The sequence below is a fragment of the Heterocephalus glaber genome, unplaced genomic scaffold (assembly GCF_053883595.1).
Source record: "Heterocephalus glaber isolate CG9 unplaced genomic scaffold, H.glaber_assembly_v1.0 deba00001600, whole genome shotgun sequence".
Classification (NCBI taxonomy): domain Eukaryota; kingdom Metazoa; phylum Chordata; class Mammalia; order Rodentia; family Bathyergidae; genus Heterocephalus; species Heterocephalus glaber.
Window position 1 is genome coordinate 7,871,645 of NW_028258372.1, and position 22,850 is coordinate 7,894,494.

Sequence of the window (22,850 nt, forward strand, 5' to 3'; positions counted from 1 at the left end):
CTCCCATCAGAAGTACAGTATCTTTTGTGCTGGTTATTTAGCCCCTGACACTCGGGTTGCTGACATACTTGGATCTTGGATCTTGCCATCAAGGGGTTAAATCAGAGACCTCAACGGCTACTAAATCATAGTTCAAAAACAAATCCAATGATTCTGTCATTGTTCCACAGCAGCAGTCACCAAATTGGGCACAAAGATGGCAACGTGACAAAAACCTGTGTAGCGTTTCCCACCGCCATCCAGGAGCACAGCCTTAACCTCACCTCCTTGTCAGGAAAGGCAGTCTGCAGCATGGGTGTGCGGCGTGCATCTCGGGCTCAAATTGCTGTGTCTCAGCACTGAGTACAGTGATACCAAAAATACACTGGCAGGGCCGGGGATTTGGCTCAGGGGCCCCATGCCTGCCTCACAAGCACAAGGTTCTGAGTTCAATCCCCGGTACCAAATAAAAAAATAAAATAATAACATAAAAACACACTGTGAAGGAGACTGCTTATCTCAGAGTGAAGCTATTTAAAATTAAATGACTAAAACCCTCCAACTTTAAGGCTGAAGAAGATAAACCCCTCCATCACTGCAGTACAAGGTGTCCAACCTGCTGAGTACATAGGCTGTCTGCTTTTTAACCCATCAGACTATTTCTCCCAGAGACCTTCAGGATGGGGAGGGAAATTCTACCTGATTTTACCTGCCTGATTCAAGTGTCTAAGAAGCAAATTTCTGTCCTTCTAGGCTGCACTGAAACAACAGGGCTCTGCCATTTCCTTTCCTTTATAAAACATGCTCAGCAAACTGCACCAGTTAACTGCACTTGGTAAATCGTTATGTTCACAATTATGACATCTGCAATGTTTTACAATGCAACTAATTTAATAAAATCACTGCTGTGAGGGGAAAAAAAAGTCCACAGAAAGAAGACTGAAGGACAGGGACAATGGCCTTTGCTTCCAAGTGTTCCTAAACCCCCACTAATTCAGTCTACCTCTACCACCTGGCATCCTCCAGCAGCCCTGGCCCACAGAGCCCAGGGTCTGGGCAGGGCGTGCAGTCAGGGGAATGGGAGGACCCAGAAGAGGGAGGGAAGAGGAAGCTCCACAGGGCTTGTTCCCACAAGTTCTCGGGATCTGGCCCTGTTCCTAGAACTGGACCTGACTGGCTGCAGCGGGAGGGAGCTCCTTACAGGCTGGCAGCTTAGCCTTCCCACAGGCAGAGGCCTGGGCTGCCAAACTGTGTAGGCTCCTGGCAATGGGCCGCATCCTGGCTCAGCTCCCTCATCTGTAAGGACAGAGAATAACAACCACCTCGTCTCCAGCGCAGAGCTCTCAGGAGCACAGGATGCAGAAAAGCCGGAAATGGAGAGACGCCCACACACCTGCCCTGCTGCAGACTTCTGCACCCAGGAGCTTCGAGTGTCCCCAGCTACTGCAGGCTGCTCCTCCAGGGGAGGCCGGAGGGTCAGCCTCAGGTGCAGCTCTGTTAGCAGAGGGTCTGATGAGGGCAGTTCAGAGCACATGGCACCACACGGGGTTCTGGACAGCCCCTGACCCTACAGACCCCACCCCAGCCGAGGGCCCAAGGGCACTGCCACTGGGCAATGGCTCTGCAAGTTCCTGGCCAGGTACAGCGAGGCCCTAACCAGTAACTAAGACAATACAGCATCTTTCCCAAAACCAAATTATTCAATTTATTATCCTTTATCTTAGGGGCATATCCTTTGTATTTCTGCATTGTTAAAATCTTTTTATGGGGAGCAAAAGAGGAATTAAAAAGAATGGTGTGTTATATACTTGCACAGCTCCCCATGATGAACATAATCATTTACTACAAATATGTACTAATAAAAATAAAAATTTTTAAATGTCCTTTTAAGAAGATCAATAGCCAGGCATGGTAGCACACACCTGTAATCCCAGCACTCAGGAGGCTAAGACAGGAGGATCGCCATGAGTTCAAAGCCAGCCTGGACTACACAGTGAGATTCTGTTTCCAAAAAAACTAAATAAATAGGGCTGGGGATTTAGCTCAGTGGTGCCACTGCCTGTCTCACAAGCTCAAGGGCCTGAGTTTGATCCCCAGTATCAAAACAAACAAAAAAACCTAAAATAAATCAAATAATTAAAATAAAATCAATAAAAAGTGATAACAGTGTTCTGTTTTAAATGCACTTGGCAAAATTTGAAAACCAAACACCTATGGCCATTCACTCAATGTTTGTTTGTTTTTAGTTTTCCCACTGAGATAAGTTCAGGGGTAAGGGATGACACAATGACCCCATAGACAGCTTTGCTGCTGGTATATGAACAGCACCCCGAGCTGTGCCAATCTTTGGGGAATTAAGCAACAATAGCCTTACACTTGGCATTTCCACCTAAGCAGGGCCTGCTTACTGACCTGACAGAGAATAGCTAATGTCAGCTCACCTTAAGGGAACACAGGGGAATCTCATGGACAAATTCTGGAAGCAAAGCCCATTCCGGGAATCAGAGAACCTTAACCTTTTACTTTTTTTTTTTTTTTAACATTCCTGGCCCACTGAAGTGCTTTCCTCACCTATCATATAGCCCATATATGATATATATCTTTATTTTCATATATCAAATTTCAAAATCCTTTCTATGCAGAACCTAAATAATTTCACAGCTTCCTACTGCTTCACATTTTGTTTCCTATTTCCTTTGCTTACTCATCTCTTCCCTTCCCTTAATGCTGAGGTGTGTAAGTCCCTGTGTGAAGATCTCAGTCACCACCAGAGTGCTATGCGCAAAGTGCGGCTCAACACCTTTTGTAAGTCTTGTCTAGTACCTGCTTTATCCACTAAGATCTCATTTTTATAATCATCCAGTTCTCCCTCATTTATAGGAGCAGAAGACATTGCCTCTACACCCAAAAGACTGAAACACAGATGGAACAAAAGGGATGAACACAGGAGACCCTGGGGACAGAAGGGAAAGATCTAACTTATGTGCAACCGGAGGCCCTGAAAGAAAGAGAAAAACAGGGCAGAAGCAATGTTTGGAGAAATTACCAGAAGATCCCAAAACTAATGACAGACATCATACCACAGATTCAAGAAACCTAGAAGTAGGATAAATACAAAGCAAATCACACCTTTAAGGTACCAGCATTCCTGGGGAAGTAGCAAAAATAATCCTGCATATTACACTGTAATAAGTCAACAAATATATCTCAAAAGCAATCACGAAAAGAATAGTAAAGAAATGTGAAGCACAAAAACTAGCAAAGAGAAAACTACAATTTTTTTTTTTTTGGTACCAGGGATCGAACTCGGGTCCTTGCACTTGAGCAGCAGGTGGCAAAACCACTGAGCTAAATCCCCGGCCCAAAACTACAATTGTTTAACAGTTGTGATTAACTTAAAAGAAGACAAAAGAGAAAAAGGGGAATATAACAAATGGATCCACAAGTAAACAAACACTAAGGCAGCAGATGTAAGCCCCAAACACCAGCAAGAGCATTAACCACATAACAGCTCACCCGAGAGTTACTCAGGCAGTGCACTTGTTTACATACTGATGATTCCAAGCATTGCTGGGGCAGGTGTCATTTCAACCAGTCAATTCTTATATTGAATAAATTTGATGAAATTGTCCTTTTTATCTTTCCTGTTAAATTATCTTATAAAAAACCTGAACATGACAAAATAATAGAGAGGTCAATCCTCAGTAGGATGTAAGAATTTTAAATCTACAGGCAATCAATAACAGAGTTTCAAAAATGTAAAGCACATACACACACAAAAATCAGACTAAAAGTAGGCAAGTCCATAATCATAACACAAGACTGTTTAATGCCTCTTTTGATGCCTGACAGAATAAGCAGAACATTCATTTAAAAATGTGATCAATATGAGTAAAAGCCATACCACCAAAGCAATCCTATGTCCCTGAGATGTACAGTGATCCCTTTCTTTTCTATCCCACTGTAAAAACTTCCTACGACCTGTCATTCTACACCTCCAAAACATCCTACCCCAAGGAGGGAAGAAAGGCCACAAATGTTTTCAGGACAACAATTAGAGCAATGCTGCTTCAAACTGTTTGGGCAGTGATATACTGGTAGCCAAGTACTTTGCACTGGAATGAAGAACATACTCAACTAGGAAACAAAACTATTTTTGTTATGTATGAAGTTCTTTCTAAGGATCTATGATATTAATTATGATCTTCTCTATTCAATTCCATTCTGACTTTTTTTTTCAGTACTAGGTATTGAACCCAAGGCCATGTACATGGTAGGCAAATGTCCTGCCATCAAGCTACATCCCTAGCCATGACTTGTGTTTTTTGTTTGCTTTGTTTTTAAATTCATTAAGTTTATTGGTACATTTTAAGTATACAATATGATGACATTCACCTTTGGGAATTTGTACCTTTACACGATGTATCTTGGTTCTTATTTTTTTTCCCCATTCCCCTGCCCTCCTTCAACTCTAGCCCTTCCTATTTACGAAGACTTTGTTTCCATTTTTTCCTTTTCTCATATTTATCCCTTTCCCTTCTTTTCCCTATCCCTCCCATTTCCCTATAGCCTTCTCTTTGGACCTTTTCTTCCTATTTCACATTATCTATTATACATTTTGATTCTCATTTACACTTTCAGTTTCTCATACCAGAGAAACTAGTCAGTATTTACACGTTTGCCCTATTTATTTCACTTAAAGAGTATGGCCAAAATGTGTTTCCATTTAGCTAGGAATGTCTGTAGTTGCTCATTCTTTATGGCTGAGTAGTACTCCATTTTATTTTTTTAAAAAAAACACATCTTCTTTATCCAGTCTCCAGTTGATGGGCAATTGGGTTATTTCCAAGATTTAGCTACTACAAACTGTGCCACTATAAACATGGGTGCACATATATCACTGTGGTATGATACTTTTAATTCTTTTGGGAAGATACTCAGCAGGGGAATAGCTGGGTCAAAGGGGACCTCTAATCCTTGCTTTTTGAGTTAATCTTTATTTTGATTTCCAGTGTTTGTACCAGTCTACACTCCCACAAGCAGTGAAGCAGGGTTCCTTTTTTTCCACAGCCCCGCCAGCATTTGTTATTGGTTGATTTCACGATAGCAGCCATTCTTTCTGGGGTGAGGTGGAATCTCAGCGATGTTTTCATTTGCATCTCTCCAAGGACCAGTGATGTTGAACATCTTTTCATATGTTTATTTGCTACTTCTACTTTGTCTGAGAAATGTCTGTTCATTTCAGATGCCCATTTTTGGATTGGGTCTTTAAATCTGGGAAGTCTGATTTTTGAAAGTTCTTTATATATTCTATATAGTAGACATTTGTCTGAGGAACACCTGGTAAAAATTTTTGCCCACATTGTGGGTTGTCTCTTCACACTGTTGGTTTCTCTTGCTGTGCAGAAGCTTTTTAATAAGATGAGATCCCACTTGTTGATTCTTTGTGTAGTTCACATGCAACTGAGGATTTGTTCATCAAGTCTTTTCCTATCCCAATGTCTTCAAGAGTTCTACCTAACCTTCCTCCCAGGCGGTTTAGTGTTTCTGTTTTAATATTTAGATCTTTGATCCATTTCAATTTTAGTTTAGTGCATGGTGAGAGATATAGGTCTAGTTTTAATCTTTAGCAAGTTGAAACCTAATTTTTCCAGCACCATTTATTAAAGAGGCTATCTTTCCTCCAGTGAGGGTGTTTGGTTCCTTTGTTTTTAAATGCTAATACTGGCCCACCCAGTTGACTTCGCAGTCATTAAAGGGTCATAACTCACAGTCTGAAATCCTGTGGATGCCATGGATGGCCCCGAAGTCACCTGTGGGCATGTTCTTTCCTGATCTGGCTCCTCTGCACCCATCCTACCACCTCCGAGCCTGAAACACTCATCAATTGCATGGACCTTGAGGCAGGCAGGTCTGAGTCCTAGCTGTGGGCAAACTGCAGCACACGGACACTCAAGGGTGGCTCCAGACACTGGCCACTGTCGGCAAAAGCTCAAGAGGTTTCTGCGTGCACAGCACCTGACCAGACCGGGGCTCCTCACCCCAACCCAGGCCTCCTCTGGCTGCCCACGTGTGCCACACTGAGGTTGGCCTGAAGCGGTCTCATGTTTCCTATGTGTCTTCCTAGATAACTTCTTCCACTTCAGTCTGTCCTCCTCAACCTGCTACCCAAAGGGCCTGACCTCAGCCTGTCCCGACACGGTGTCCACCACATTCCAGTTCACGATTGCGATGTCCATTCTGTGAAGCTGTCGCTTAGGGCCTTTCATGTAACCAGAGACTAAGAAAAATCTGACATTGGCTCACAGGTGTATTACAGGCTGCTTCTAAACTAGATTTCATCAGTGGAAAATGGTGATAGTTTTTCCTTTTTTCGTCAGTTTTCTGTTGGGAAGAGTTTTATACTGTTTAAAAGATATTCTGAACAATTTAACCTGATTTATGGGCTCAGTTTGTTCTTTCATCCATTCTTTTTGTGCCTCCCTCTCTGTAAAGAACTGTTTATTTATTTTTAGGGTGATTATTTTTCTCTTTTTTAAAGAGTTGTGCAATACATTTTGCGGTGAAACTTAATGGATTTTTTTCTGATAAATTACAGCATTTAATTAACTGTTACCCACACTGATTTGCTGAGTATCTGGTAAAGACCTTTTAAGCTACAACATCAGATTAATCCCAAATGGCAGTGCCTCATTGTTTACTTACCTTTTGTACTTGTACTTTTCAGAGGAAAAAAATACCACTGTAAACTGTAAATAAGCAATATGAACTGTATTACATGCAAATCTGTGACTGTTGATAACATCATCTCAGAGGAAAAGATAAATAAAGCTTATCTACTATAAAAAAGACGTTCATAAAAAAAAAAAAAAAAAGACTTTCATTCTGACCACTTTTCCCAAACAGAGCCTCTATTACCACCACCACCTGTGGGCTCCCCTGGTCCAGAGACACCTGGCCAAAAATATGGCAAATACAGCCTTCTGGGGAAAGCTCACCACAGGCTGGAATGAGGGGCATAGTGGAGCTGCTGAGAAAAACTACAGAAGTCAACATAGGGTAGTTCTGACCTCAAGCTCTGTGCAACGTTTCAGTAAAAAATAACAATTCTTGACCAACTGCTGGTCAGTGTACAAAGCAGGGAAACATGCCAAGTCTTCCAGGGGGCAAGGCCCATGAGGGGCCACTAGGTCAGTGACTGTCAAACTTAACATCCTGGCACTAGAACCCCAGGAAGTCATCCTAGTCTATGAGGAACTGCTAACCCATAAAAAGGAAGCAATAATTTTGTTTTATAATTCAGATGTCACTTGATAATAAGTTCTCCAACAGCTAAGTAGCAGCAGATGACAAATTTTATAGTAACAATTATGGAAGAAAATGTTATAGTTGCAGAATTCCATGCAATTAGCCCAGTCTGCTTTGTACACTGGAAAGACACCCAGACTCATTCAGCTGGAACCTACATATCAACCCAGTTCCTGGAGCTCCAGGCTAACAGAAAGAACAGTTATGTGGACCTCTGCCAATACCCAGTCTTGAATGAGTAGGATGGATGCACTAGTCTGGATTTGAATGTCCCCCAAAGGCCTGTGTGCTGAAGTCTTTGTCCTCAGGCTGTGGCACTAGAGGAAGGTGGTAGAAACCTTAGGAGGGGGAGCCTAGTAGGAGGAAGTTAGGTCACTGAGGGTGTTCCTTCAAAGGAGACATGGGGTCCCTGGTCCCTCCACCTTTGCCTCCTGGCCACCATGAACTGAAGAGCTCCTCCTGCTACGTGCTCCTCCCATGATGTACTGCACTGCCACAGGCCAAAGCAACAGCCCAAGTGACTGTGGATTGAAACCTTTGAATTGATGAGAAAATAAACCTTTCCTCTTTTTAAGTTGATTAGCTCAGGTGTTTTGACCCAGCAATGGAATGCTGACTAGCACAATGAAGTTTCCAAAACACAAGAGGTAGCAGGCGAGAACAGCACAACTGATGGATGGTATACGCGAGAGAATTACCAGCAAAGGTAAATGAACGATTGCAGGTCTTCACGATTCACTCAGCACTAGTGTCACATGAGCCAAGGGACCCTTTATATACTCCTTGGCAAGTAACCACTTGGGCAAGGCCCGGATGTGAATCGAGCTGCGAAAACTGCTCTTTCATTAACTATATTGCCTGGAGAGCCTACTGAGGACAGTTGAGCCTTCATTAATGAGATGCACTAGGGGTAACCCCATCTCAGAGTACACCATTGCAGGGATGTGGCACTTTCAATAAAAGCAGATACAACTGCTCTAAACCTGCACTCTGAAAGTATCCTTCAACTGATATTAAAAGGTAGGTATACTGGGGACAAGCATACATGGGCACAGTGGTTATCCAAACCCCTGAAGCAAATTATTAATAAAGCTCCCAACACTGCATACAGCACATTAACATAATATTAACCAACAGGAGCTCAGGGCCACAGCATCTCATTATCACTCCACTGATGAGCTACAGGCCTGTGGGGTCTCAGGAGCAAAACCTGTTGAGGAGCGTAACAGCCCCAGTGAGGAGCTCTCACTCATCACCGGCCTCCTTCCTGCTGAGGCCTCCATCCTCACTGGGCCAGAGGAAAAGCTGCAGAGCCCACCCCCACCAAGGCCAATCAAGCAGCCCGAGCTGCACTCACAGGCAGGAAGCATCAGTCACATACCAGCCCTGGGGCGAGTGGGCAGAGCTGGAACCCTGCAAGTGGACTGTTCCCCCATGGAAAACAACCAGCCCCCAAAGCTAATGCAAGGGCACCCACTGTTACCTGCTCCTCCACCTTGCAATGTGACTGGCTCTCCTCCCACTTCTGCCTCCACACAGACCCCAGGATGGCCCTAGTTTCCCTCGGCTGGGAGTGCCATGGCAGGGAAGGTGAGGCAGCACAGGGCACGCGGCCTGCTTACCTCCGAAGTTGGCCAGCCGCCCAATCCGCGTAACTGGCACCTTCCTCTCCCGAGCCCGCTCACTGAGCTAGAGGGAGAAAAGACAGAGACTTGTACGATCACCAAATGGGGACAAGACCAGCCTCAACAGTTCATGCTGCCCCTCACACTCCCTCCTCATCCCCAAAGGCAGCACACTTCATCCAGAAGAGCCCCCACGTTCCTACAGACCCCTGACCACAGCATCTAGAAAAGGTCCCCAAACAGGAAGCCAATGGCAGCATCCCAGGGGGTGGGAAGTGCCCTGCCCTATGCCAAGAGGCCTCCCTCCCTACGCACCATCTGCTTGTGTGGCTTGCTCTCGGGGCGGGCCTTGGCCTGCCGGGCCTTTTCAATGTCCTCGGCTGTGAGACCCCCCATGGGGGACTGGTCCTGATGGAAGAACCTTCGCTGGAAGCCAAGGGCAGAGAAAAAGTCTCTGGAGTCTGCAAAGAGCCTCCTGTTGACGCTGCCCAGTGGGGCAGCGGCCTGGCCTGGGAGCCCAGCTTCCCTAAATGGTCCACTGGCAACATAGGTGGGAGCCGGGCCCTCACTGTGAGTGTGATGCACAGATGGAGACTGGTCAGTGACGGAGGCTGCAGAGAAGCCAGTGGAGGCCCCAGCCCCTGAGAAGTGGACCTCGGCTTCTAGGTCGTCGAAGCTCTCAGTGGCATAAGATGCTTCATGTTTATCTTGACCCTGCAAGGAGTAAAGACCAGCATGAGAGGGGAGAAACAAGACTGGAGCACTGCCCTGTGCCCACCACCTCTGCCACATCCATCTCCCCAACCCTCTGGAGGAACACAATGCTACCCCCAAGACCCAAGGCCCCTGCCCAGCCCGGGAGCCAGGACCCAGGTTCTAACCAGCTTCTGCCACATGGTGGTTCCAGGCAGGCAGCCAGGGCAGGGTAAACCAGGCAAAACACAAGCCAGGGAAAGCCTTCAGACATAAAGGCCACCAAAGGCCAGCCAGGGGCTGGGGGACCCACCCAACCCACCCAACCCACCATAGGCCAGCGCCTCGCTGCAGACGTGGGTTCTACCAAGCAGCAAGCCTGTGGAGTAAAGAGGTTCTCACAGGGGAAGCACGAGGGTGCAAGGAAATTTCTTTACAGAGTCACCCAGGCCTGACCTTCAGGCCCAGCTTCTTTCTACTTCTGAACCTGGAGTGACCTTAAGTGAGGTCCTAACCCTTCTCTGCTACTTCCTCATCTGAAAATAGGGCTCCCCAAAATCAGAGTGATGAGGGGTTCAGCCAAGGCCAAGGAAAGTGCCAGACAAGGCTAGAATTAAATAGCACCGAGTCCTGAAGGCAGGCCAGGGGCCTAGATCCCTGGCTGAAGTGCCAAGGAGCAGATGTTCAGGCCTACATGCTGCCCACAGATTATGCAAAAGTAGCAAGAGATCACAGGCCCTTCTATTCTCTGCACCTAAAATGCCCCAGAGCCTGGAGAGACACACGTGCCCTCCCCTCCCCAGGGGACACCCTGGCAGTTACCCTCGTTTCACAAATGGCAAAGCAAGGGTTCAAAGCCTAGGCTTGCCCTGCTGGCCATCCTGAGGTCACCTACCTTTCTCAAAGCAGAAATCACATTTAGACTCCCTGGTTCTTTCCCAGACAGCGAGGGGGGCCCTGGAGTGAGGAGTTTGGGCCAGGGTCCCATAACTCCCACGATGGCTACCTGGCCCTGGGTAACTGCTGCCAGCTGACGTAGCTGTGCCGCAAGGGGACACAGCTTCAGGAAGTACCTACTGAGTATCATGCGAAAGATGCTTAGGGAGCTCGAGGTAGGAAGCTTCTGGTGCCTCAGACCCCAGCCCTCTGGGACAAGGGAGACGCCAGACTCAAGTGCCAGGGAGTGAACGGAAGCCAAGTGGCCCCTGCTCAGGTGCCTTCCTCACTCGGTGGATCCTCCTGCCTCCAACCCCGTATCTGCCAGGGACGGCCCTGGCTCTCTCAGACACCAGCCCAGGCCTGCTGGAGTAGAGTGGCGGGCAGGAGGAGCCGGGCAAGAGGGTCCCTGCCCTCATGGAGAAGCTGCCAGGCCCAACGCACTGTCTCACTTCTGCGGCGGGGCAAGCTCACTGCTGAGGGCCCACAGGCCAAACCCCAATAGGAAGTTGGGCACAGGGCGCTGACAGGACAGGGCACTGGACAACACTGCTGGGCCACAGCCCTGCTTCAGCAGGAGGAGGGGGAGGACACGGGGTCGGGCCTGCCACTTACTAGTCATGACCTAGCAGCAAAGTGCTCAGTCTCAGCTTCCACATCTGAGAAATTCGGGTAAGCATCCAGGCCTGCCCCACCCCAGGACAAGAGAGGGGACATCACAGATATACAGACTTCCAAAAATTAGTAGTATCTCTGCAAGGGCAGAGATACTATGTTGCCATTGGATGCTTGGAGAGAGGAGGGGGAGGGGCTGTGACTTTGTCCAGAGGTCACCTGGCCGCAGGACAGAGGAAGGAAGAGGGGGCAGGGCAGCCTCTGCACACAACTCCCAACATGAATGTCCACATGCGCACGCCAGTGCCCATCTACACGCTCTCACTTGTCCCCTGGACTACCTGCAATGCTGCCAGCAACTGCGGTGACCATGGCAGGCAATGCTCTGGTGTAGCCAATATTGTTTAAAGCCACCCTTTCGATGGAAAATGTGGAGGCTTCCTGGACCCCGGCACAAAGCTGTCCTCTCCCTTAGCATGAAGGACGAGAGAGACTGGAGGTGGACTGCCCCTGCCCAGGCTGTTCCAGTGCCACCCTGGGACGGAACAGAGCCCTGCCTGAGCCAGGTCCCCAGGGATGTCAGCCAAGTGAAAAAAGAACATGAGGCTCTAGGGAGCAGGAGGGTGAGCAGGCTGATAAATGTGGCTCTGCACCCTCTGAAGCTCTTGAACCTAACCTGCACTGCGCTGGTACAGGAAGGGGTCTTTGGGAGGTGACTTGAGTTACTGCCCTTCTAAAAAATGCCAGCGAGCTCTGTCTCCCTCCTTCTGCTGTGAGGACACATCAAGATGACAACCATGTACCAATCAGGAAACAGCCCTCATGCACACCTAATCTGCTAGCACCTTGATCGTGGACTTCCAGGCCTCCAAGTCTAAGATGTTGTTACTGCAGCCACACCCTCCCTATGGGCCCTAGACAGCAGGACATGCTAGCCACTGGGCTCTCCAGCCACCTGATATCTGTGTCTTGCTTCACACCCCTTGGTCTCCCCGAGAGCTCCAAGTCTGACTTCCCCCACAACCAGCACCCGCCATGCACCCGGCTGCTGCAGAGATGGTCTGCTTACCTGCACCATCCCCAGGACCTCGCCAATCTGCTCCACAGCTGTGGACTGCAGGGCCCTGGCTGCCATGATGAGCTCCCCACCGAGGCCCAAGTGCTGCAGGTGGGTTTCCACGGCCGCCTGGGTCAGTTTGGCAAGGCCTTTGGCCAGCATGATGGCATCCCCCAACATGGCAGCCATGCTTCAGGACTGGAAGAAAGGAGGCCAAGTCAGGGAAAGAGGCTCCACATCGCGAACACTCACCACCTCCACAAACTCTGGGCAGAAGGCAACTGGCCAATTGGCTTGTCTGCTGATCAGCCCTTCAGGCCAAGCTGACTGAGAGAAAAGGAAGAGCTCAGGTCACAGTAGGCTCTGGTGTCTCCTGGCTCCTCCAGGCACCGAGCAGCATGAAAGACTGCTGAGTCTTCACTGTGGTGCACTCACCACTTGCCACATGTTGCCTCACCAGGGCCTCACAGCCACCCCACAAACACCCATGGCTCAGAGAAGTCAAGTGATTGTACAGAACCGGGACTGGCGTGATAGGTACTGACTCCTAATCTAGTGCTCTTTCCTCAGGAGCAAAACTCTGTGTTGCAGCAAGGGGCTCGGGGACTGCTCTTTTTTTTTTTGGTACCGGGGATTGAACTCAGGTCCTTATGCTTGCGCAGCAGGCGGTGAAACCACTGAGCTAAATCCCCGGCCCCATCGGGGACTGCTCTTGACAGCCCAACAGGTCCCCTCAATGGCAGCGGCGATGCCGCTTCCCATCCCTCTTACTCTGCCCAAAGAAGCCTCTGATAGATGCCCAAAGATTGAGGGACAACCAGGGCCCCGCAAGCCCCACACCTGATTCCCTTACCCAGCCCACTGCAGCTGCTTGTAGCTGCCAAGCCAGTGTTTCCAAATGGCAGCCCAGGCCCAGGGAGCAATGACCTAAGGGATGGACACTCCCACGACCCAGAGCTGGGAAGTGAGCATGAGAGCTCATGGGAGGCCCATCTGGGAAACTCTTCCTCTGTCCCTTTTCTCTCTACTGGGCCAGAGTGTAAAGTTTTTCCAAATGTAGGTCAGGATCCGAGAGCTGAACGAAACTGCAGTCTGGGTATGGCTTGGCCTGACTTGTCATTAACTAATCCTCAGGGCCAAGTGCTGGACCTCAGATAAGCCTGATACATGCTGGAGGCTGAAGAAAGATGCGTAAGTGGGAAGGACTGTGGGAGACCCCATGACCAACCAGGAGCATCCTAGCCCGGTGCTGGGATGCTAGAGATACAAGAGCCAAGAAGAGAGGGCTGTGGACAGCACTCTGGGCAGGGATCTGTGTGGGTGAACACATACAGGTGGGGAAGGGCCTGGACAGCTGGCCAGCAAGAGGGAAGAGACAGCCGGAGGGACCTCCTGGGATTCAACCTTCTCCTCACAACAATCAACAGAAGCTAGGGGAGGAAGACTGAGTAGACAAGGGTTCTTAACCAGAACTCCCCGGACATCCAAAGAGAGTCCCCTCCAGCCTATCCTTCACAGGCCCTTCAGTGATGGGGTCAGGCAGCCGCTCCAGGCATTCCTGCCAGGACTGGCTCTGCTCCTGAGTATGGGACAGAGCCACTTTTGTTTAAAAGGAGAAACGCTGAGATAATCAGAGCAACTCACTTCCACACAGGTGCTGGGAACATTAAGATGACCTACCACAATGTGCTCTTGGAGAACATGCTCCAAATGTCAGCAGCTACCGCACACTGGGGTGAGGTGCCTTCCACACATCTCCCAATCTTTATAAACCATCGGTGACACAGTTATTATTCACCCCAGTTACAAGTGGGCAAATTAAAGCCAGAGAGGTGAACCAACTGGCCAAAGTCATGCAACTCTTCAATAGTGCCCCTGGGGTCCCGCCTAGCCCTGGCCTGCCCTGTGCCTCCCCAAATGCTCTGCCCAGTGACTCACAAGGACAGGGCTCTGCAAAGGCACAAAAGGCCACCTACGTTTACACTCTGGTGCAAGGCAGCACAGTTTGGAGGAGACCATACCTTGAGAGACGGCAGAGGCAGAGAGGACTGGCCCAGCCCCTCCCTAGGTCCCATGTAACACCCTGGACTCTACTCTGTGCTCCTGAAATGGACGGTGATAAACAGATGGAGCTCCACAGACTAAATGTTAGAAAGTGTGTAATGGGAGCTCAAGTGGGCCCACCGGGCCCACCCACCCCCACCCCCACCCCCACCCCCACCCCCAACACGAGACACTTTGCGATCAGGGCAGGTACAAGCACCCATCAGGGCCTTCTACACCCTAGGGAAGGAGGAGATTTTGTTTATTTGTTTATTTTTTCAGTGCAAGGGATCAAACCCAGGGCAAGCACTGTGCCACTATGCTACCTCTCAGTCCCAGAGGAGGTTCTTGAAAGACATCAGGGACCGACATGTGGTGTTGGAGGCAGAAGGACCCCAGCGGGTAGCCCCAGGTCCATCCACCATACCCATGCTCCAGGGGTTCCCAAAACCAGGCCTTCCCCTCGCTCACCTTTAAGACAATCCACATGACCAGGACAGGGGTCTCCCAAAGACAGCCCCGATAATTCCAAACCCGGTCTCACCCACTACCTGATGTCCAAGCTTCCTCAGAACACCTTCCCAAGGCCTATTTAATTCAGACTTTGTTTTCAGGTGTAAAACACATCTGCCTGAATTTTTCATCCAAGTAACCACATGCTAAAGTTTCACTAGAGAAAGCCGGCAATTAATTTCTTGGCCAATTAGCCCAACTGGCCCACTGGGCTGATGGGAGTTCAACCTTTAAAAAGCCATTCCAGGGCCTGCATCCTGTCCTAACTCTTGCGGTTGCTAACTTGTTGATGCTGAATATAACTTCACAGCAGGCTAAAATCACACCTACTTTACAATGATGTTTCTTAAAACAAAACAAAACAAAACTCAAATTATTCATAAGAAAAAATATACTAAATTAACCAAAAAATTTAAATTCCTACATGTGGGGAACTATGAACAATAACTTTCCCTTTCAGTGTTGTCCTACCTTTATTTTCCTAACCTTTTAAGTTCACATACCCTACTTGCAAAATGTAAATAAATCATCTTTTTAAAAGTGCACATTAAGAGTAATTAATTATGCTATTCTTCTTGCTGAACAGGTCTCCTAGATACTGGACCCGGAGCCAGCTAAGATGAGCCCTGTTACATCCTGGAGGCTGGAGAAGGCTGCACAGGAGGTAAGGGACAGCGGGAGACCCCAGGACCGACCAGGAGCCTCCTAGCGTCTAGTGTTGGGGGAGGAGCTGGCACCAGGCCCGCTGGAGCTCCCATTACACACTCTCTTCCCAAATGTCCTAGACATTTGGTCTCTGGGGCTCCGTCTGTTTATTATCATAAATTTCAGGAGTGCAGAGTGGGGAGAAGGTCCTTGTGTGTTCCTGAGTCTTGTTAGGCAAAACTTGTTTTGCTCAAATCAACAGATGTTAGTAAAAAACACAATCTGAAGTTTGTAAGCAGATTAACACGTGGATATCAAAACCTCTGCAGCCAGCTCATACACATCCCCTTCAGCAAATGTGTTTACCTATGTCCAGGGCTGGACCAAACCACCCTCAAACTACAGAATGAACCAACCGCTCCCTGCCTTATTGACTCCAGGAGTTTTCTGCAAGGGAGTCTCTGCCCTCAAAGGAGCAGAGAGAAGGAGAGAGAGGGGACAACCACCAGAAGAACTATCTTCCAACAACTTTTCTCACCTGCTTTTCAAAACGTTACAAAAACCTTACTTTTAATTCATCATAATCCCAACATGACCCATAATCCAATGGTGATTTTTGTGCCAAATCCCCTCCAGGAATGCCCCAAAAACCAGGTACACACTGGGGAATGTTTCCAACATGACTTTAAATAAATTCAAAAACCCCAAAGCATATTTTGTACTGAAAAATGCTGTCAGGGCTACTATTTCATGCACAAGTATTAGAGTCCACACTGAGAATATCCCCCCAACCCAGCGCATCTCAGGTCCCCGGACAGGTTTGGGGGCCTTGCCCAGGAGTAGCTCAGGGGCATCAAGTGGCAGTGACTGCAAACTTAGGAAGCCACTGGGGGTGGTGGGTAGACGCTCACCTTTGGGCGTGCCCACTAACGAGGCACTGTATGAAAAAGAAAAAGTCACTCTGTCCTTCACTAACACCTCCTCCCTGCAGGCCCAGGGTCAACGCGCCTGGCTGGGGCGCTCAAGGGACAGTGGCATGAGGCACATCTATTACGGGAAGGCACCAGGGAGACAGCCAAAGCCAACTGGAGCTGACAACCGGGCTCAGAGGCAGCACCTGCCCAAGAGGAAGAGCCTGTCCTCAGAGCCCGGGCCCAGCTCACGTTCCACCACCAGCAGCCGTGTGACTCGGCCTCTTCCGTCCCTCCTTAGGAGGGCTCTGGTGATCTACCACACCCCTCCTCCGGTCCTAACGTGCTGAACTGCTATCAAGAAAGTAAATAAGAATATTCCCTAGAGAAAGAAAGAACTGGAATAAATGCAGCTTCCCAGCCCCAAGGACAGAGATTGAGAAAGAAGCACAAGGCGCCCTGGCAGGCACAGGAGTCCCCGAGCTCCAGGAGGACCTCTCCCCTGGCCACTTTCGCTCTCTGGCCTTCCTGGAGAGCTGGCAAAGGCCACCTCAGGCATGCTGAAAGGAGGCTCCCGCCAGAAGTTATCTGGGGCACGAAGACTTTCAAATCTAGTCACCAGAACTCAAAACACCCCAGGGCATGCTCACCTGGCCAGATACAGTAACTTGTGTCAGCAAGAAAGTGAGCTATATTCTTTTTCAAAATAAATAAAATGGGCAGTTCTAACAGACAGAAAGCATCATACAGCCGTCCACCCACACAGGGAAGGGAATTTTATTCAAGCAGGGAGGTTCCCACATACCTTCCCCATCCTCGGCCCCTTCACAGTCAGCACGTACCATCTGTCGAGGCACCTCTTCTGTCCCCTGGAAGGTGTCTTAATAAGAATTTACCAAGCTGTGGCTGGGGCAGTGGCTCGGTGGTAGAGCATTTGCCTGGCATGCATGAGGCCCAGAATTCGACCCTCAGCAACACAGACACAGAGACACACACATGCATGATACACACACACACACACACACACACACACACACACGTGTGTGTGCAATTTACTGAGCAACTTGATCCCCCTTGTATCTACGGAGCATCGAAAACCAGCTTCCTTCAGAGCAAAGCACTGGCATCCACACCTCTGAAGATTAGGGCCCACCTCCCAGCCCCTTCCTAGCCTCACCTGCCACAAGGCCTTGGGATGGCCAGTATGAGAACCGAGCAGCAGGGCTGCGTCTGGCTCCTGCAGGGCTGAGTCTGCTCTGAGGAGCCTCCTCTGGAGCAGGCTGCATATCACCCGAAGTCTCTTGGACACCTGAAGCTTAGCATATCTAAAACAGACCTTGCCAGCCCCTCCCACCGTCCCGGGCTTGCCATCCAGAGGGGACAGCACCACCCACAGCTTCCCAGCCCTCCTCGACCGTCCTACCCACATGGATGCTCCCACCTAGGCCATCCAACAACCACTACCTACAGCGCCACTGCTCTACCCATTCCCACACTGCTGGCCAGACTGATTTCTTTAAAAGGAAAATCCTGGGGCCGGAGTTTTAGCTTAGTGGTTCTGCCACCTGCCTTGCAAGCTCAAGGACCCGAGTTCAATCCCTGGTACCAAAAAAAAAAAAGGAAAATCCTGGCAAGCCACTCCCCTCAGGGTTTGTGGCTTCTCTGAGACTCCTAAAGGACAGAAAGAACCTTCCAGAGCTCCTGCCTCACCAGCCCTAGACTCGCCACATTCCCTCCACTGATTTTCCCAGCCATGCCAAACCATTCCTGGAACCCAAGGCCTATGCTCAGCGCACTTCCCTCCTCCCAGGGCTCAGCTCCACTGCCAGCTCAGCTGAGAAGTCTTCCAGGACCCACCCCAGCATCTCATGTCATCTGCAGGACTGGCTCACGACTGCTGAAGAGACTTGACTCTACATATGGAAAACTAAGAACCCACAGGAGCAGTTTGGAGGCTGGGGTCTTGGAGTTTTAGTCTGCATCAGAATCACTGGGAGGGTCTGTTAAGCCACAAGCTAGTAAGCCACACCCCAGAGCATCTGATTCAGTAGGTTTAGGAGAGGCTGGGAATCTGCATTTCTAGCAAGTTCCCAGGTGCTAATGATGTTGCTGGTCTCAGGAACTTACTTTGAGAACCATAGTCCTGGAGGAAGCAGAGAAAGTGGAGCAGAGGTGATCAACCAGGCAGGAAGTCTCCAGATGCTACCTCCCTACCCAAGTTTGGCCTGCCCTTAAGCAAAAGCTTCAGTTGCTCGCTTTCCCCCTTTTCCCCTCACTTGAAAGAGACCCAGAAATGAATGAACTTAAAGATAATGACCCACAGAGCAGCCCAACAAGGGCTCTCAAGACTGTCACATCAAGCATTCTTCAGCCAGCACTATTTAATGGGAGACACCATGAAAGGCTAGCAGTGGCCTCTGCTCCTTCGCAGCCAAGAACCATCTTTAAACTTGGGCCACAAACACCTCAATTTCTACCTTGTGTGGGCAAGGAAAAAGTTCCCTCAAGTCTCTGAGATTTTTTCTTTTTTCTTTTACTGAGAATGTTTTCTCCAAGGACCCCAAAGAATAAATGTGTTCTGGAAAAGACAAACTTCTGAACCAAAGTACATGAATTTCTGATGATTTGTCCTTTTGCCCAGGCCTTTAAGACCGACTCCAGGCTTGTACCTAGTGAGGTCCAGCCTCAGGGTCTCTATCAGCAGGCTCAGAAATAGCCTAACATGCTCTCAATCTTCCAAGGCAGTTGATACTAGAAAAAGAACCTAGGGGGAGAGAACAAGAGGAAAATGGCCTTTGTCCTTCCCCTGTCAGTCAGCCCCAGCCAGGCCCGGAGAGTCCAGGCTTCACAAGGTAGCCAGGTCTCTGGTAATCACACCCCAGGTCTCTCAGGCCCCAAACCGGAAGAGTCCATGTTTCCCTTCTCCTCCCTAGTCCATCCTGTCTGATTATCCAAGAATCCTGCTCAAACCCAACTGCATTTCCTGAAAAATGGATGTGTGATAATTCAGCTACAAAAATGTAAATCACTGCCTTGTCTAAGGGATCGTAGGTAAACAGTGGTACAGCCACAGGATGGAATGCTGAGCCATTTAAAGGATACCGGGAAAGGTATTTACTGACAAAAGAAGAAAAGGTATCACATGCTGTCTTATTTTTTAAAAAGCAAGCTGCAAAATGAAAGCATATTGTTTTCTTTGAATGGCAGGATGGTACATTTGGAAATTCTTCATTTCCTTTGTTTACTACAGAGAACATGCTCAAATTTTACAATATTAAATGTATAAGAATCTTACATGGGGTGTAGGGGCACACACCTGGAATCCCAGCTCTTGGGAGGCCGAAGCAGGAGGACTGCTGCAAGTTTGTGTGGCCTGGGCTATACAGTGTGTTCAAGACCAACCTGAACTACATAGCGAGACCCTGTTTCAAAAAACCAAAATAATAATAACAATAATAACCATAATCTTAATTGTAAAAATAAGCAAACTCACAGACTGTAATTTTAAAAGACTACTCCAGATCCCTCTAGTTCTTGTTCAGGGTGGAGTGGCCAAAGGGTTAGGGGACAGATCAGAATGCTATAAATAATGCCTCTGCGTGCCCTTGGTTAGGGGAGACAGCTCCCGGCAGCAGACTGCCAGGCAGATGGACATGGTCATCTCACTTTGGGAATGAGGCTCAGCTGCCCTTCTCAGAAGAGTGGTGAGAAAAATCACTTGGCACAGGCCTTCCCTCACATTGGCCAAGCATTAAAAGACACAAGTACTTAACAGGTGCTTACACCACCTCCCCTCAAAAAAGCCAGGACCCTAGTTTAGAATTATGCACTGTAATGAGTGCCATGACCACAAATCGAGTCATGTAATACGACTAATGTCCTTTAGGGCAGGGGTGGGCAAAACAGGACCTTGGGGCCAAAGCTGGACCTACTGCCGATTATTGTAATTAAAGTTTTGTTGGACCACAGCAACACACTCATTTTTGTACTGCCTACAACTTATTAATTCACGTATCTGTTTATGGCTGCTAATGGGATTTTGTTTTGTTTTTAGCTACAGCAGAAGAGCTGAATAGTTGTAAGATACCTATCCACAGAAAGCCCAAAATATTTACAATCTGGCCCTTTAGAGACAAAGTTTGTCCCCTCTAATTCCCAGGCAGTAGAGTAGACCATAACCACAGTTGTCTCAGGAAACCAGCTAGGGTCACCAGAGTTGTACCAGAACAGCCCAATAAGGCTTGTACTGAGGCAAGGACCCCATTTTATGCTCTGCTCCTGACTCTGAGAAATGCGCTGACTCCAGGACACACAGAGCTGCCCATTGCCAGACCACCCCCCTGCTCTGGGTGGAGAATACCTTTTCCCAACCACCTTTTATTGGTGGCCCCTAAGTGCTGCCCCTGAAGAGGTCAGCCCTGGGGAGTGGGAAAGGTGTCAGATGCCAACTTCCTGTACATCTCTCCTTCCTCCTGCCATTTCCAGGGGCTCCCAGTCATACCTGCTACTGCCTGCATTCCCTTTCCTCCTCCTAAAGAGAAAAGACCCATTCAGTCCAGAACTTGAGCTCATATAAACCTGTCCTACTACCTTACCATTCCTTCATTTCTGTACTTTCAGGAAATCCCTACAAAAGCGCCCTTGCTAGTCAAGCACTGGACGCAGGTACACGCATGAAATACGGGGTCTCACTGGAGGAGACCTACAAGCAGACAGCAGACACACAGGGATACATTCTGCTGCCTCCACTCTAAGCCCTGCACAGGGCCCCTCTCAACCATGGGGCAGTGGCTCCAAGGCTGAGTGGGCTCCAGGCTGTTCCCTGTGTACCCCACAAGATGGAGTGCCGCCTGGCAGAAAAGGGGCTGCTGGGGCTCAAGTTGTCTTTCAGGCTAAGGACTTCATGTTCCTCAAAGCTGCTTCCAGACCACGGGGATGTCTTGGAAGTGTTTAAACATTCTACACTCATGTGCTAACACACAGGAGGGCTTGGGAGGCAAGCACCCAGACTCTGTCCCCCAGTAAATGTAACCACTCCCCCAGATGTTTTTATTTTATGCAAAGTAGAAGCAGCACGGCAGTATGCTGATAACTACTGTATAGCTGTGCAGAAACCTGCATGAGCCAAGGCTCGGCACAGAGGCACACACAGGCGTGGCCTCCCCTCCCTCTGCTAGGCAAACACAACAGGGATCACAGAGGAGGAAGGCTTTTACATGCCATCCACCCAAGCATGAGTCCTGATGAAAATATCCTTTTCTGACTAAAATCTCACTAAAGTTTTCTGTGTAATCATTTAGAAACATTTTATTCAGGAAGTGACACTAGTAACAGGGTTGAAGACCTCTGAGTTGAATCCTGACTCTGCCACTGACTTCCAAGTGTGACCTAAATTAAATCATGTACATGTGTGTTTAAGCCTCGGTTTCATCTGTTCCTGAGGAGTGGATTAGATCTTTCACATTACAGCATGTAGGGCTCAAAGCAGGTACTAAAAGGCCATTATCTGATACAATTAATATCACTGCAATTACACAACACCCAGGAATGAGGTGCAGACATGATGAGATCAAAGGGAACACGAATGAGATCAGCCTGCTAATCACTTTATACCCCAGCTCTCCCTGATGGCCTCTGGATCCCAGCTGAGTCAGGAAGGCTGGTAGGGCTGGGGAGGACAGTGCCACTCTCTCTTGGAGACCTGTGAGCTTTATTCAGGGCTGTCGCATGAGGCATTACTCAGCAGAGACAGGCGGTCCAGTACGCTGGCCGCCTGTTTGGAGCCCCTTAGAAATAAGCAGGCCATAGATACCCACTAGGACTCCTCACAACCAGGGTGCCAAGCACAGAGAAATGTCCTTTCTGTCCCCTACCCTGCACACCTCAGCATGCAAGCAACAGGCACGGCATCAACAGCGTCCCCTGTTAAAAAAGCAGTTTTCTAGGAGCCAAGCAGGGCAAGTCTCCGGGCATCTTAATGAATCAGACACTTCAGCCCCATCCTTCCTCTTTTCTGTCCCAGCAGATGTTAAAGGAGAGGAAGGGAGGGGAGGAAAAGCCACCAGGCAGCCATGCCTCAGTGGGGCAGCCTGGGAGAGCCCATCACCCCTGACCCATGCGCTCCAGCAGGGGTGTGCAGGGCACAGAGCAGACCTGGCTGCAGCGCAGGGCCCGCCCCTTGCTGGGCCAAATGCTGGCTGTAAACACCTTAGAGAGCCAGAGCCACCACAGTTTTTACAATCTCAGAAAGATCTGAAATGTTTGTTTAAGCACCTGTCAAACAGTAACTACAGGTGGCTTACCAAGCGATCTATTCCTACCTTCACCTTCCTCTGAGCCAGGGTCAATGCCAAACAGAATGCATGAGGCAGAGCACACACACTGGAGGTGAGCCCTAGTTCCAGGCTCTAACGTGACACCTCTTTTCATGTGAAGAGTCCCCAGGACCCCCTCATCCAGCCCAGCAGACAGCAGAGCTGGTACCAGGTTTTCTATCCCTGGACACCACAGGTGAGGGCCAACAGG

General features: G+C 48.9%; 1 protein-coding gene across 6 annotated transcripts in view; it reads right to left on the reverse strand.

The window, feature by feature from the left end:
* The window catches only part of Coq8a (coenzyme Q8A), a 41,796-nt gene that overhangs the window by 14,565 nt on the left and 4,381 nt on the right, over nucleotides 1-22,850 (reverse strand). For 5 of the 6 annotated variants that reach the window (XM_004853479.3, XM_087194299.1, XM_021265496.2 and 2 more), the window contains exons 2-4: nucleotides 12,226-12,411; nucleotides 9,228-9,626; nucleotides 8,910-8,976 (exon numbers count right to left, since the gene is read on the reverse strand). In XM_004853479.3, the coding sequence (XP_004853536.1) occupies nucleotides 8,910-8,976; nucleotides 9,228-9,626; nucleotides 12,226-12,402 (643 nt within the window). In that variant the 5' untranslated portion in view covers nucleotides 12,403-12,411. Of the gene's footprint in view, nucleotides 1-8,909; nucleotides 8,977-9,227; nucleotides 9,627-12,225; nucleotides 12,412-17,130; nucleotides 17,195-17,502; nucleotides 17,579-22,850 lie in introns of those variants that run through there. The other variant, XM_087194300.1, reaches the window with a different exon arrangement.